Consider the following 16,698-nt stretch of genomic DNA (forward strand, 5'->3'; position numbering starts at 1 on the left):
TGGGGATCCCTTCCCCGTCTGCTCTCACCGTCCTAGGAGTCAATCCCCAGCCTTGGGCAATTGATCCCAGCAAATCCTGATTTGCCAAGGTTGTGCACACTAACACCAACCCTGCAAGGTAGTACGGCCACCACCCTTCAACTGGTTAGCTACTCTGGGGCAAAGGGAACCCCAGAGCCCACTTAAACACCTGAGCCTCTCAGGACCAGAGTCTGGATACACTCCTGGCCCCTTCTGAAGTCTTAGGTAAAACATTTCTCTGTTACACGGTAGTTGTAGTCAAATGGCAAGGACTGAATTTAGGAACTGACCCCTTTCTCTGGAATGAACACACGTTGGTTTAAAGTAATTAAAGTTTATTTAAAAAGAAAATAAGAAAAGCATAAAAAGGGTTACAAAAAACAAGAAGGTGCACAAAAGTAAGTTGTAGCAGCAAATTGAATCCTAATACCATACACCCAAACGGGTAAAGTGTTTAGTAAATAAAAAGGTAAAGGAAGTTTCTTGGCACAAATCAAAATAACAAAGCTTTCTGCCTAAGCTATACTCACAGACCATAGGATTGAAAAAGGAGCCACAACAGAACATCACCAAAGGCAAGGTGGTGCTCGGAAGTGGGACACAAACCCAGAGTTCTGAGCCTCTTCTTATGGATGAAAAATCCCTCCCAGCCAGAGACAATTAACCAATTAACATTTTCATGAAAGGGATGAAAAAACTATGTTCCCACAGCACCTGGCGCCTCCTTGGTTTCCCATAACAAAGCAAGGAGTTTTACGGCCTTGACCAGGCCCCTTCCACTGATAAGAAGGTGCAAAACTACTGTAAGCTGATACAGCTGTGTTGTAAAAATCACCAAGTCACAGTGATGAAAGAAAATCAAGGTTTAACTGCTTGCTAGCAAGTTAACAGAAAAGATGTCAAGGCGAAGAATTCCCCACAAGGCTTTGGGATTTAGCCATTTTAAATGCAGGCCAGGGCAAGGCTGGCAAGCTGGCAGGACAATGTGCAAGCAGTTTGGAAGGATTATCTCAAAACTCATAGTATCTGAGTTTTCATATATGCCAACCCTGTATAAATATTTCCAGTCTCGAGGTGCTACTGTTCATTATACTTGGGAAGAAGTTTGCAGTAGGTCTTAGGAGCCCTTGACCTTTTGTAGTCCTAGTGTAGTTCTTCAATTTCTTGCAAGAGACTTTGAATGTCATGATTATGTGCTGCCTTTAATCTGCTGGACTCACTGATGCATTGATCCCTTGCAACCAATTTTATCTCATACCATAGTGTATGGGAATTCACACCAGGGGTAGCATTCTCTTGAAATAAAACTGCAATGTTTGTTTTAAACTTGACTGGGCCAATTCATTTATGAGAAGACCAGTGGAAGTGCCACTGATGGGATCTGGAGCATTGATCTACAGCGTTCAAGTCTTTGAGGATAGGAAGATAATCTGAAGCTACTCAATGAGAATGGCAAAATGATAACAGTTGACAAAGAAAAGGCAGAATTGCTCAATTCCTACTTTGGCTCAGTCTTCTTCCAAAAAAGGGTCTATGACCCTCCCGGGAAACATGAAGTAGAAGGGCAGGATTGGAGCTTGAGATTGATAGACAAATGCTCGTGGACTACCTAATCACTTTGAAGGAGTTCAAATCTCCAGGGCCCGATAAACTGCATCCTAGAGTATTGAAGGAATTGGATGAAGAACTCTCAGAACAGCTGTCTATTATCTTTGCGAAATCATGGAGGACAGGTGAAGTGCCAGATGACTGGAGGAGGGGTAATGTTGTCCCTATCTTCAAAAAGGCCAAGAAAGAGGAACCAGGGAACTACAGCTTACATCAACCCCTGGAAAAACTATGGAGCAGCTTATAAAGCGGTCAGTCTGCAAGCACCTTGAAAACAATGCAGTGATTACTAGAAGCCAACATGGATTTATCAAGAACAAATCCTGCCAGACTAATCTTGTTTCGTTTTTTGATCAGGTAGCCTCCTTGGTAGACTGTGGGAATGCTGTGGACATAATATATCTTGACTTAAGCAAAGCTTTTGACAAAATGCCCCATGAAATTCTGATTAGCAAGCTAGCTAAATGTGGGCTGGATAGAACAACTCTCAGGTGGCTCCACAGTTGGCTCCAGAATCGTACTCAAAGAGTGCTTATCAATGGTTCCTTCTCAAACTGAGCAGAAGTAACGAGTGGGATACCGCAGGGCTCAGTCCTGGACCCAGTGCTCTTCAACCTTTTTATGAACAACTTGGATGAGGAGGTGCAGGGAACGTTTATCAAATTTGCAGATGATACAAAATTGGGAGGCATAGCTAATACCGTGGAAGACAGAAACAAAATTCAAAGGGACCTTGATAGGCTGGAGCATTGGGCTGAAAACAACAGAATGAAATTCAACAGGGATAAATGCAAAGTTCTACACTTAAGAAAAAGAAACCAAATGCACAGTTATAAGATGGGGGATACTTGGCTCAGCAATACATGTGAGAAGGATCTTGGAATTGTTGCCAACAGTGTGATGTGGCTGCAAAAAAGGCAAATGCTATATTAGGCTGCATTAACAGAAATATAGTTTCCAAATCATGTGAAGTACTAGTTCCCCTCTATTCAGCACTGGTTAGGCCTCATCTTGAATACTGCGTCCAGTTCTGGTCTCCTCACTTCAAGAAGGATGCGGACGAACTGGAACAGGTTCAGAGGAGGGCAACAAGGATGATCATGGGACTGGAAACAAAGCTCTATGAAGAGAGACTGAAAGAACTGGGCATGTTTAGCATGGAGAAGAGGACTGAGAGGAGATACGATAGCACTCTTCAAGTGCAGGGAGCCAGATTTTGACTGGACATCAGGAAAAACTTCCTAATGGTTAGAGCCATACGACAATAGAACCAATGACCTAGAGAGGTAGTGGGTTTTCCAACACTGGAGGCATCCAAGAGGCAGCTGGACAGCCATCTGTCAGGAATGCTTTGATTTGGATTCCTGCATTGAGCAGGGTTTGGACTTGATGGCCTTATAGGCCCCAACTCTACTATTCTATGATTCTATGAAGTCATTATTGCTCGAATTATAGAGTGTGGGCGGACTGCCTTCAAGTCGATCCTGACTTATGGCTACCCTATGAATAGGGTTTTCATGGTAAGCGGTATTCAGAGGGGGTTTACCATTGCCTCCGTCTCAGGCTATTCCAACCCAGCTGGCTAGGGCCTGCTCAGCTTGCCACAGCTGCACAAGCCAGCCCCTTCCTTGTCCGCAACTGCCAGCTGGGGGGCAACTGGGCTCCTTGGGACTCTGCCGCTTGCCCACGGCTGCACAGGTGGCAGGGCACGTAACCCCTGAGCCACTCCCTGTGGGGGTGATCTCTAGCTGGCCCTTGACACCCAGGAGACACGAGCAGGGATTTGAACTCACAGACTCTGGACTCCCAGCCAGGCTCTCCTTCCCACATAATCATTGGCCACAGGCCCCTCGGGGTGAAAAGGTAGTCTATGCGGGAAAGAGATTTAAATCTGAAAGAATAAAATGTGTAGTCTCAAGTGTCAGAATGAAACTCCCCCCATACATCTGCAAGCCCAAAGTCATCCGAAAGAGATCTCAGCTGAGGGCCTTGTCCTCAAGGCATTGCCTGTGGAGTGCTCCTGTCTAACGTGTCCATTCTTATATTAATGTCTCCACCCAAAATGTTTTCCCCCTGTTGGAAGTCTCACAATTGAGAGAGTGTGTCTCAAAGGAAGGCAATCTGTCCTGCATTCAGGGCATATATGGACCCCAGAGTCAGCTGTAATTGGCCTAAAGATCTTTTCACAAACAGGTATCTCTCAGCTGGATCAGCAAGTGAATCCCTAACTGCCAAGGCATAGGTTTTCGCTATCATAATAGCAACTCCCCTAGTTTTGGAAGTGTCCTATTCATGAACTCTTTAGCAGCTTGGTTTTGGGGTTGCGGCATTGACCGGTTTCTTGTAAGAGGATGCTCCTGGGTTGCTCTCTCTTCAGAAGGGCCTCTGTTCTTGCCTGCTTCACCACTGTACCAAGGCCATTGATGTTGAGAATAAGCACTCGCAGATCAGTCAAATCAAGGCTATCTTTCATGGTTTGCATATACAAAATAAGCCTCTGTATGGCGTAGCTTGGCGGGAGTCAGTACACCACTCCGTAGTGAACTTCAAACAGGAAAAAAAATGGTGCAACAGGAATCAAACCAACTGATTCTAATGAGAGGATGATGCCAGCCCAGTAGCAGGGCATCACAGGTTGGTGCGGGATGCAACCCCACATCCCTAGGATCCCTGAAACTGTGCAGGGACTTCAGGATGCATACTTAGTCCCTTCCCAACCTTGGGACATTGTCTAGTGCTTCAATCTAGTGCTTTTTAAAAAAGATGTTTTAAAAGCTTTTTTTTTTTTAAAAAAGATGTTTTTAAAGATGTTTTGTTGTAGCATATTTTAAAGTCTATTTTTATGATGTTTAAGAGTGTTTTTAGTGCTTTTGTTTGCCGCCCTGGGCACCTGCTGGGAGGAAGGGCGGGATATATATATATATATCTAGTAAGTAAATAAATAATAAATAAATAGAGCATAGCCTCATAAGAAGGAAGCCGTTTGGTCAAAAAGATAACGTTTCTGATTCTGGAACCTATAAACACTGGAACACAGTGAGAGCAGGGAAAGAAGCAATTGAGTATTTGCGATTCTCCCGTCTCCCCTTTTGCTTTTGCCAATTCTGGCCAGATTCGCCACTGTTGCTGTTCCCAGTTCCTTGGAACTCGCTTCAGGGAGGGGCATGTTGAGATCTTGAAACATGTGCTCAGCTTGCAAATCATTGGAGGCAGTTAGAATTTTCCCTTATGCTAAACAACAATCCCTCCAACATCTGTAGGAGAACCCACATTTTGAGTGCTTTGGTGTAGGACCAGAATACCCTCCGTTGTTTCAGTCTCAGGGCATATGTCTTGAAACACTTCTACAGTTGCCTCACCATATTTAAATTCCCTAAAATTCCTCAAAGCTTTGAATATTGTTTCCTTAGTGTGTAGGCGCTCAAACCCACCACTTTGTCTCTGGGCAGGACCTGTGAGTCTTGAATATCATCAGTTGGTATGGGGATCCCAAGATTTAAAGTGGTGAGTCATTCAACCACAAATGTAGCCATATCTGCCCCTTCTTCTTTTTCAGGGACACCTTGAATGCAGAAATTTCACATAGACTCCCTATTCTTCCATTTCTCCTGGCAGAGTTCCAAGTCTGCTGTCACCATTTTGATAAGCTCAAGTTCAGTTTGGTTGTCAAGGCCTAGTTGCATAGCCTCATCAGCTGTCTTAGTTGAATCTGCTATTTGTGACAATAGCATCTCTATTTTTGACTCAAGTGGTGGTAACACATTTCCCCAGTGTTCCATTAATGCTGTTTGCAGCTTACTGACCTGTTTGTCAGTGTCAGAGCTATCAGCTAAAAGCCTCCTAAATTTTGTACCACTTGATCCTTTGCCATTACCCTTTGCCATATTGGTGTCTTTGTTTCCACTTGACAGCTCAGCTAAAGAGCTGCTTATTGCTTCTCCCTCTCCCACTTTTCTAAACTTTGCAGACTGCCAATCTGCTCCCCTCAGCATAATCTTTGCAATGCTTACTGTTGGATCCTCAGGTGCTTCATATTGCTTCCTTCTCAAGCCGTTACTGTCCCACGGTCACTGGAGCTCTGCAGTTAAGCCACCATTAAGCTTGGCACCCAGCCATGCCTCCAAAAGTGATTGTTAAATATAAAATTACCAAGCATAGAGGAAGACAAGTCTTGCTGGAGCTAGACCAGCATGGCTTCTGCAAGGGTAAATCCTGTCCCACTAGTCTTTCAGAGTTCTTTCAGAGTGTCAGCAAGCATATAGATCAGATGATCTAGCTGACATTGTGTAATTAGGCGTAGAATCATTAACCCAGCAGCTACAATGGTCTTAATTAGTGCCCCAGGGTAGGGTCCCCAGGTTCTCTTTCATTTATTTCAAAAAGTAGGTCTCTAGCTCTTCTAGAAAGAATGTTATGAAGCAAAATTACTTCTAAGCAATTTTTGTGAAATGAGCTGTCCAGGCTGCTCCTGGCTGTCAGTGTTTTAAACCTATGAGTGAAGTCAGAGCTATGACTGATGACTGAGTTGTTTGAACTACAGACAGTAGGAATCCTTGGGGTCCTAAACAGCTGCTGTTTTCTCCTCTCCCTTATTGCACTTTCCTTGTTTCTGTCTTATTTTCTAGTCCTTGGAATTCTGTAGTTTGTCTTTCCTTTCCCCCTAGTGATTAGGCTGCATCTTTCTTGTGGTGAGTTTGTCTGAGATCATGTAGTCCCTGGAAGTTATTTTCTGCAAATTTATTTATTTATTTATTAGATTTATATCCCGCCCTTCCTTCCAGTAGGACCCCAGGGCGGCAATACTACTAAGCACTAAGTGTGGATGTTAAAGAATGCAAAAATTTAGTCATGCTTCCTGCTGTGTAGGAGTTAAAAGACCAGGCACTCAAGTTCACTGTACAGTACAATGGCATACATTCTACTCAGAAGTCTCTTTGTATTTAATGGGGCAGCCTAGACTTTGGTTTAGGAATATCACTGGGGAAAAACAGAGTTCCTGTGACTTTAATAGCTGTAAGGCAGGCAGAAATTCAACAAATAAAGCCTGTTCTAGTATGGAAATAGTATGGGGAAAGCATCAGCATGACTGCACTGCCTAATTTGTGTTATGCCAAGCCCCCTAGGGCAGCCATTGTGAGTTATCACATGACAATCATTTTGGGACTGGCACCCCCAGCTCTCTGTCAAAATTTGGAATGTGCCCACTGGCCCAGAAAGGTTGGGGATCCCTGAGTTAGACTTTCAAAAATCTTTTGACAAAGATCCTAATCAAAGACTCCTGAGTAAGTTTAGCAGTCAAGGATTAAGAGGACAGGCCATCATATAGATCAGTCATCTGGTTAAGAAACAGGAAACAGAGCAGAAATAAATGAACAGTTCTTCCAGTGGAGATATGTCAGAAGCAGGGTCTCCCAAAGATTAATATGAGGATGAGCTGAGCTTAGCGAGAGATGCCAAAAGCAACAAAAAAGCTTTCTTCAGGTACATCCATCGTAAAAGACAGAGAAAAGAAACGGTGGCACAGCTACTCAATCAGGATGGCAAAATGATAACAGATGCCAAAGACAAGGCAGAAGTGCTCAATTCCTACTTTGGCTCAGTCTTCTCCCAAAAGAGGATCTATGACCTTCCTGATAAATGTGACATTGAAGGGGCATGATTGCAGCTTGAGAGTGATAGACAAATGGTCAAGGAATACCTAATCACTTTGAATGAGTTCAAATCTCCAGGGCCTGATGAACTGCATCCTAGAGTATTGAAGAAACTGACTGAAGAACTCTTGGAACCACTGCCTAATCTTTGTGAAATCATGGAGGATGGGTGAAATGCCAGATGACTGGAGGAGAGCTAATGTCCCTATCTTCAAAAAGGCAAAAACCAGGAATCTGGGAACTACAGACCAGTCAACCTGACATTGATCCCTGGGGAAATTCTGGAGCAGATTATAAAGCGGTAAATCTGTAAGCATCTTGAAAACAATGCCATGATTACTAGAAGCCAACATGGATTTATCAAGAACAAATCCTGCTAACCTAATATTATCTCATTGTTTGATCCAATAACCTCCCTGGTAGACTGTGGGAATGCTGTGGATATAATATATCTCGACTTCAGCAAAACATTTGACAAAGTGCCCCATGATGTTCTGATTAGCAAGCTAGCTAAATTTGGGCTGGATGGAACAACTATCAGGTGCATCCACAGCTGGCCACGGAATCATACTCAAAGAGTGCTTATCAGTGGTTCCTTCTCAAACTGGGGAGAGGTAACAAGTGGGATACTGCAGGGTTCAGTCCTGGGTCCAGTGCTCTTCAACATTTTTATTAATGACTTGGATGAGGAGGTGCAGGGAATGCTTATCAGATTTTCAGATGATACAAAATTGGAAGGGATAGCTAATACCGTGGAAAACAGAAATAAAATTCAAAGTGATCTTGATAGGCTGGAGCACTGGGCTGAAAACAACTGAATGAAATTGAACAGGGATAAGTGCAAAGATCTAAAACTAGGAAAAAGAAACCAAATGTATGGCTCAGCAGTACTACATGCTAGAAGGATCTTGGGATTGTTGATCACAAGCTAAATATGACCCAACAGTGTGATATGGCTGCAAAAAAGGCAAATGCTGTTTTAGGCTGCTTTAACAGAAGTATAGCTTCCAAATTATGTGAAGTATTAATTCCACTCTATTTGGCACTGGTTAGGCCTCATCTTGAGTACTGCATCCTGTTCTGGACACCACACTCCAAGAAGGATGCAGACAGACTGCAATGAGTTCAGAGGAGGGCAACCAGGATGATCAGAGGACTAGAAACAAAACCCAATGAGGAGAGCTTGAAAGAACTGGGCATGTTTAGCCTTGAGAAGAGAAGGGTGAGGGGAAATATGATAGCACTTTTCAAGTACTTGAAAGGTTGCCACATGGAGGAAGGGCAGGATTTCTTATTGATCGTCCCAGAGTGCAGGACACAGAATAATCGGCTCAAGTTACAGGAAGCCAGATTTTGTCTGAATGTCAGCAAAAATTATAACTATTATAGTAGTACAACAATGGAACCAATGACATAGGGAGGTGGTGGGCTGTCCAACCCTGGAGGCAGTCAAGAGGCAGGTGGACAGCCACCTGTCAGGTATGCTTTAATTTTGATTGCTGCATTGAGTAGGGGGTTGGACTTGATGGCCTTATAGGCCTGTTCCAAGTCTATGATATTTGGGCCTGTACTTTTTAATATTCATTATTAGATTTCTTACCCGCCCTTTACCATAAGGTCCCAGGGTGGGTTACCACAATATATACAACTATTAAACAGTTGCAATCATAAAATAAGGCTGTGCTCTGTATTTGGCCAAGGCCCGAGATGAATCGAGCCTCTTCAGAGGCTGTTGGGCATTGGCAGAGTCAGGTTCAGATAGCCCTGGATCTCTACAGGGTTGTTAAAACAAAAAGGGATTGCGAAGAGCTCCAAAAAGACTTCTCCAAACTGAGTGAATGGGCGGAAAAATGGCAAATGCAATTCAATATAAACAAGTGTAAAATTATGCATATTGGAGCAAAAAATCTTAATTTCACATATACGCTCATGGGGTCTGAACTGGCGGTGACCGACCAGGAGAGAGACCTTGAGGTTGTAGTGGACAGCACGATGAAAATGTTGACCCAGTGTGCGGCAGCTGTGAAAAAGGCAAATTCCATGCTAGCAATAATTAGGAAAGGTATTGAAAATAAAACAGCCGATATCATAATGCCGTTGTATAAATCTATGGTGCGGCCGCATTTGGAATACTGTGTACAGTTCTGGTCGCCTCATCTCAAAAAGGATATTATAGAGTTGGAAAAGGTTCAGAAGAGGGCAACCAGAATGATCAAGGGGATGGAGCGACTCCCTTACGAGGAAAGGTTGCAGCATTTGGGGCTTTTTAGTTTAGAGAAAAGGCGGGTCAGAGGAGACATGATAGAAGTGTATAAAATTATGCATAGCATTGAGAAAGTGGATAGAGAAAAGTTCTTCTCCCTCTCTCATAATACTAGAACTCGTGGACATTCAAAGAAGCTGAATGTTGGAAGATTCAGGACAGACAAAAGGAAGTACTTCTTTACTCAGCGCATAGTTAAACTATGGAATTTGCTCCCACAAGATGCAGTAATGGCCACCAGCTTGGATGGCTTGAAAAGAAGATTAGACAAATTCATGGAGGACAGGGCTATCAATGGCTACTAGCCATGATGGCTGTGCTGTGCCACCCTAGTCAGAGGCAGCATGCTTCTGAAAACCAGTTGCCGGAAGCCTCAGGAAGGGAGAGTGTTCTTGCACTCGGGTCCTGCTTGTGGGCTTCCCCCAGGCACCTGGTTGGCCACTGTGAGAACAGGATGCTGGACTAGATGGGCCACTGGCCTGATCCAGCAGGCTCTTCTTATGTTCTTACGTTGTTATGTTCTTACAAGTTGGGTAAAGTGGCCCAGAGTGATCCGGGGCTTTCGGGGTAGGGCATAGGGCATGAAGAAAGAAATTGTTGTGCATGCAGGACATGATGGTGGTGCTGGCAGCGGTGGAGGGAGTGCAAGAGCCAGAATGGAGCTGGACCAGGGCATTCCCAGAGGGGATGCCGGCGGGCTGTGAGAGAGAAAGAGGGGCAGATGGTGCATCCTTCTCTGAGACGGTGGCTGCACTCCTTCCCACAATCACCCGCAGCAGCAGCAGCAGTCCCCATCAGGCATTGCACTGGGCTTGCTGGACCTCCATCATAGTGGTGGCGGCTTTGACTCCTTGGCTGTCTCTCACCTGCCTGCTCTCATAACATCTCCTTCCTCCCCTCCGAACCATACTTTTAACTTAAAAGAACCCCTAACCTCGCCCCCAATAGCTTTGGGGACAGATCCAGAGTGGGTGGGTGGCCCCATCTTTGAGACAGAATGCATTAGCCCTCCTCAGGGTCCACAGATTGGGCCATGTGGTGGATTGGGAGGGCTGTGTATAGCCCTACCCTAAAACAACTCGTGGAGGGCCAGCCAGCCAGGTGCAGCTTTGTAATCTAAATGTGTGGATAAGATGACAGTGTTGGGAGGAAGGGTTTGGATTTGTTAGGCAATGGGAAACATTTTGGGGCAAGCTGGGCCTCTACAGAAGGATGGGCTTCACTTGGACCGGGATGGAACCAGACTGCTAGTGCTTAAAATCAAAAAGGTGGCAGAGCAGCTTTTAAATTGATTTGGAGGGAAATCCGAGAGGAGCTGAGGAGGGTCCAGTTCAGAACAAATCTCTCTGGGATGAAGCCAAAAAAGCCAACAATGATGATTTAGTTCTAGGTTGGCCTAGACCTAGGCATTGTGAGTGGAGGGGCACAGGATAGCAATTCAGAGAGGCCACGGTATTACAGGCTGAAAGAAAAGTGCCAAAAGAATTGCATTAGCTCTTTCTGTCCAGATCTTTTTGAGCATCCTGGATAGCAACGGAGTTGGGGGCAGCTGACCAAGAGAGCATCCACCAGTTTGGCTCCCTGATTCAGCAAGCACGCAAAAAAGCATTTTGTCTGATGGTTCCTTTTGGAAGCAAATAAGTCCACCATGAACCTGCTGAACCTCTCCTGAAGAGATTGGAATATCTTAGCTGCCCGGCTAAGTTCAAGGTTCTGGTTTGGTGTACAAAACCCTATGTTGGGACCAGGATACCTGAAAGACCGTCTTACCCCTTATATACCCAGTCAACCACTGTGCTCTGCAGGTGAGGGCCTCCTGCAGATACCATCTTACTGGGAGGTCCGTTCTGCACAACATAGGGAGCGGACCTTTAGTGAAGTGGCACTTACCCCTTGGCACCTGCTGAAATCTTCCTCTTTCAATAAGCCTTTTAAGTAGAAACCTTGTCCCAGTCTGCATCCCAGTCTGAAATTGTTTTTAAAGTTTTTTTAAAAGATGTTTTAAAGGGGGACAGCTGAAGCACTAGTGGGACTAAAGACCACCTGCCCTGGGAGTGTGTATCCGAGCATCTGGGTGCTTGCTTGGGTTGCTGTCTTTTGAGACAGCTGAAGTCCCTGGTAAGTGTTGCGACGACTGGGACCCCCTGCCTGATCCTGGCTCCAGAGAGAGGCTGCAGTTAATCATGCAGCCTCTTGCATCAGCTCTTGTTTGGGTCAGAAGGCATAAAAGCCCAGCTGCCCTTGGGTGGCAGGTCTGCTGCCAGTGGGGTCGCCACTGTAGGGAGTTGCCCTTCGGGAGTCCCGAGGCCGAGGGTGCTACCCTGTTCTGTTTCTGTCTTTTGTTTTCCTAACCAATCTGGAAGAGATTGGGTAGTGGGGAGGGCGTATGGCTCATGTGTAGTTCCTGCGCAGGGTGAGAGCCTGTGCAGTGAACTGAATGATAGGAGAAAGTCATCAGATACCTTCAGAGTGAGAGTCTGTAAATGGCAGAAGGCTGGCCCTCCCTGGGTGTGAGACAGAGGGGGAGTATATGTGCCCTGTGTGAAAAATATTGGGTGGGTCTTACTGTTCCTAATTCTCGCAGAGGCCTACTGGGATAATTGGCTGAGGTAGGTTTTGTTGGTGGGCTATTGCTGGGTCCATATCAGGTGTTAGGAGGTGTCTTAGTAAGGAGGAACATGGGTGATGCCACCCCAATTTCAGTGATCATGGGTAGAGGGAAGTATAGCCATGGAGAGGTGGTGAATTACTATAGAAGACGAGGGCAAGGCTATCTATGCCTTGTACCTTGCTGCCACTCCTCTCATGGATGGTTTCCTCGTTGCTCATCTGCTGTGCCCACTGGCCTGTGTGTGTTGTATAATGCCAGATCGGTACACAATAAACACACTCATCCATGATTTGATTGTGGATGAAGGTGCCGATTTGGTGTGCATTACTGAGACCTGGGTGGGTGAGCTGGGAGGAGTTGGTCTGACTCAGCTTTGCCTACCTGGATACTTGGTGAAATACCAGCATAGGTGGGGGGGGGAGGAGTTGCTGTGGTCTACAGAATTTCCAGTTCTGTCACCAGGAAACCACTCTGTCTTGGAGCTGGCTGTGAGGGCCTGCACCTGGTGTCAGACCGAGGAGATAGTCAACTAGGGTTGCTGCTGGTGTACCATCCACCCTGCTGCCTGGCAACTTCTCTGACTGAGCTGGTCACTCTGATGGATGACCTTTATTGGGAGAAGGACAGGGGGAGTGCGCCCTGTTACTCTTACTTGGCCCCCTGGCAGATGTGCTGTGGGGTGCTGCAGGGTACCATCTTGTCCCCCATGCTGTTTAACATCTATATGAAGCCCTTGGGAGCGCTCATCAGGAGATTTGGCGCAAGGTGTCAGCAGTATGCTGATGATACCCAGCTCTATTTCTCCATAACATCTGAATCGGGAGAGGCCGTGCAAGCCCTGGACCTCTGCCTGGACTCAGTGGTGGGCTGGATGAGGGCCAATAAACTGAGTCTGAATCCTAGGAAGATGGAGGCGCTGTGGGTTGTTGGTTCCCGAGTTCGGATAATTGGTGAGTTGCCTGCTTTGGATGGGGTTGTACTCCCTCTGAAAGAGCAGGTCTGTAGTCTGGCGGTGCTCTAGGATCCATCTTTGTCAGTGACCTCAGTGACTAGGAGTGCCTTTTACCATCCTTGGCTGGTAAAGACAGCTGCAGCTGAAATTTCTGGACCAGGATAGCCTGAGCACTGTTGTACATGCACTGGTGACCTCTAGGCTCGATTACTGTAATGTGCTTCATGTGGGGCAGCCCTTAAGGTTGGTCCAGAAGCTGCAGCTGGTGCAAAATGCGGCGGCGAGACTTCTCACTGGGGCAGGTATCGCCAACATATCACCCTGCTGCTGAAAGAATTGCACTGGCTGCCCATTTGCTACTGGGCCAAGTTCAAGGTTCTAGTTTTGGTGTACAAAGCCCTATACAGCTTGGGGCCAGGATACCCAAAAGACTGTCTTATTCCCTATATACCCAGTTGATCACTGTGCTCTGAAGGTGAGGGCCTCCTGCAGATACCATCTTATCAGGAGGCCCATTCCTCACAACATAGGAAACGGACCTTTAGTGTGGTGGCACCTACCCTGTGGAACTCTCTACACTTAAATATTAGACAGGCGCCATCTCTGTTATCTTTTCGGCACCTATTGAAGACCTTCCTCTTTCAACAAGCCTTTTAAGCTGAGACCTATCCCAGTCTGCCTCTGTGCTGGAATTGCTTTTTAATATGTTTTTAAACCTTTTTTTAAAAAACAATATTTTTTAACCTTTTTTTTAAAGATGTCTCAAAAGCTTTTAAAGATGTTTTGTTTTAATGTATTTTAAAGTCTGTTTTTATGATGTTTTAAAGTGTTTTTAGTGCTTTTGTTTGTCTCCCTGGGCTCCTGCTGGGAGGAAGGGCAGGATATGATAATAATAACAACTTGAAGAGAGACGCTGTATACAAGTGTTTATACACTCATGCTAGAAGCCTTCAAGCCTAGTTGGGAGAACTGGAGTGCTTGGTCTTAGAGGACAGCACTGATACAGTGAGAATAATGGAAACCCTGTGAAATGGAGAAACCAGTGGGAGACTGTCATCCCTGGATATAAACTATATTTTAAGGACAGGGAAGAACATATTGGAGGTGGTGTCGCTCAGTACGTGAACAAGGGCATTAAATCCAGCAAGCTAGAAACCCCAGAAGAAGCAGACTCCTCCACAAAATCATGGTGGGTGGTGGTACCAGGCTCCAAGAGTAATTTGGTGATGGAGACATTCCATTGTCTCCCTGATCAAAATGTTGAGGGAGATCTTGAGATGAAAAATGAAACTGAGGAAGTATCCAAACTAGGGAATGTTGCAGCAATGGGTGACTTCAACTACCTGACACAGACTGGCTACATGTGTTCCAGTCAAGACAAAGAGGTTAAAGTTCTAGATGCCCTAAATGACTGTGCCCTTGAACATAGTGATGGAACTGACCAGAGCAGGAGCAACCCTACACTTAATCGTAAGTAGTGCCCAGAACCTGGTGTCAGATGTAAATATTGTTGAACTGATTGTGAATATTGACGATCATGCTGTTACATCATACATTCTTGTAAATGGCCAATTGCCAAGAAAATCCAACACAGTCACATTTCACTTGATCTGTGGTCTACATTCCAGTTGAGATTCAGAGCATGTGCAGGGTTCATTTCTGTCACTACTGAGAAACCACTTCATTGGGGCTTTCAGATCAGAGGGTTGGGCCCTGGTCTGGCATGGCAAATACTTTGGCTGAACGGTGCCCTCTCCCCACCCGCAGGCTGCGCTGACTGAGACCCACCTTCTGTGCCGACAGTACTCCTGGCTGGGCGAGATCTACACTTTTGTGCATAACTGGGGAACTAGCCAGTTGGAGAGCATGAAGGGCTGGCCAGCAGAGGAATATGTGAATCGAATCCTCAAGTTGCGCACGTGGGTGACCCAGGTCCAGAAGGTGCCATGTGTTGTTGTCACATGTAATTTCCTTCTCTTTGTGGACTGCAGTGGCATTCATCAGGACATCCGTACGTGCTGGGATGGGGGTGGGAGTAAGGAGCCCACAGTGGAGCTCTCTGTTGCTCTGCTGGGCTAGTGGTGAGAGCATTGCTTTTCAGTGTCTGTACTTTTGAACCTGCTGTGTCCTTGCAGTGCCTCTACTGACCTCCATAAACGAGGACATTCTGTCTCTGTTGCTGAACGAGACCACACAACGGAGTGAGATGTTCATTGCAGAGCTGGCTGGTGTCTTGCAACTTTACATGAATGTTGGCACTGATATCTTCACAATTGCTAAGTGCTCCCAGAAGGTAGGACCTCCCTTCCCCATCCCTGGCCATATCCTTTGCTGTAGTGGAAGTGTAAGGCCAAAACCACACCTGTATTTTTAATAGTCTTAATGATCCCCTGGGAATCTTCAACCCCACTTCAGCTAATGTGCAATCTCACTGTCCCCATGTTATCCTTTTCCTCCTTTCAGTATCACTGCACCCCTCCAGGCCAGGTAGGAAAGAAAGGCACTCCTCTACTTGCCTTGCCCAGATGTGGCTCAGACTGCTCCCTGCTGATAGCCCCTGCTGCAATCCCATTTTGCCACAGTGGTGGCTGGCGACTGCATCTAGGACCTGGGCTCCTTCCTCAAATGCCTGCTTGCCAGCTCAAATGCCATACCTTTTACAGCCCTGACAATGTCAGGGGAAAGTTTTCACTGCATCTTCTCAGTGTATATTTTTAAATGAAGTGTTACTAAGTGAAAAGAGTTAAGACAACATCATCGTAATAAATGTTATTTATGGGTTATTGTGCCATAGAAACCACCAATAATACTTTTCCAAGGAAGTTCATCAAAGTTGCGCATGTTAGTATGTCCACAATCATATATTGGATACAAACTAGCAGCCATTTGTAGATAAGATGGCAAATGTATTTCCGCATGTAGATCTACCAACAGTTCTGTCAGGTCACAGAATCGTAGAATGGTAGAGTTGGAAGGGGCCTATAAGGCCATTGAGTCCAACACGCTGCGCAATGCAGGAATCCAAATTAAAGCATACCCAACAAGTGGCTGTCCAGCTGCCTCTTGAATGCCTCCAGTGTCGGAGAGCCCACTACCTCTCTAGGTCATTCGTTCCATTGTCGTATTGCTCTAACAGTTAGGAGGTTTTTCCTAATGTTCCCTCAAATCTGCCTTCTTGTAACTTTAGCCCATTATTCTGTGTCCTGCACTCTGGGACGATTGAGAAGAGATCCTGGCCCTCCTCTGTGTGGCAAACTTTCAAGTACTTGAGGAGCGCTATCATATATCCCCTCAGCTTTCTCAAGGCTAAACATGTCCAGTTCTTTCAGTCTCTCCTCACTGGGCTTTGTTTCCAGTCACCTGATCATCCTTGTTGCCCTCCTCTGAACCTGTTCCAGTTTGTCTGCATCCTTCTTAAAGTGTGGTGTCCAGAACTGGACACAGGATTCAAGATGAGGCCTAACCAGTGCCGAATAGAAGGGAACCAATACTTCACGTGATTTGGAAACTATACTTCTTTTAATGTAACCTAAAATAGCATTTGTCCTTTTTGCAGCCACATCACATTGTTGGCTCACATTCAGCTTGTGAT

The 16,698-nt window shown here is 45.6% G+C and overlaps 1 protein-coding gene across 1 annotated transcript in view; it reads left to right on the top strand.

The window, feature by feature from the left end:
- Window positions 1-16,698, top strand: part of DNHD1 (dynein heavy chain domain 1) — a 116,354-nt gene that overhangs the window by 22,009 nt on the left and 77,647 nt on the right. The window contains exons 11-12 of the mRNA XM_061629760.1: window positions 14,874-15,117; window positions 15,242-15,399. Coding sequence (XP_061485744.1) covers window positions 14,874-15,117; window positions 15,242-15,399 — 402 coding nt within the window. The remainder of the gene's footprint in view (window positions 1-14,873; window positions 15,118-15,241; window positions 15,400-16,698) is intronic.

This window comes from Rhineura floridana, chromosome 5, assembly GCF_030035675.1.
Source record: "Rhineura floridana isolate rRhiFlo1 chromosome 5, rRhiFlo1.hap2, whole genome shotgun sequence".
NCBI classification, from domain to species: domain Eukaryota; kingdom Metazoa; phylum Chordata; class Lepidosauria; order Squamata; family Rhineuridae; genus Rhineura; species Rhineura floridana.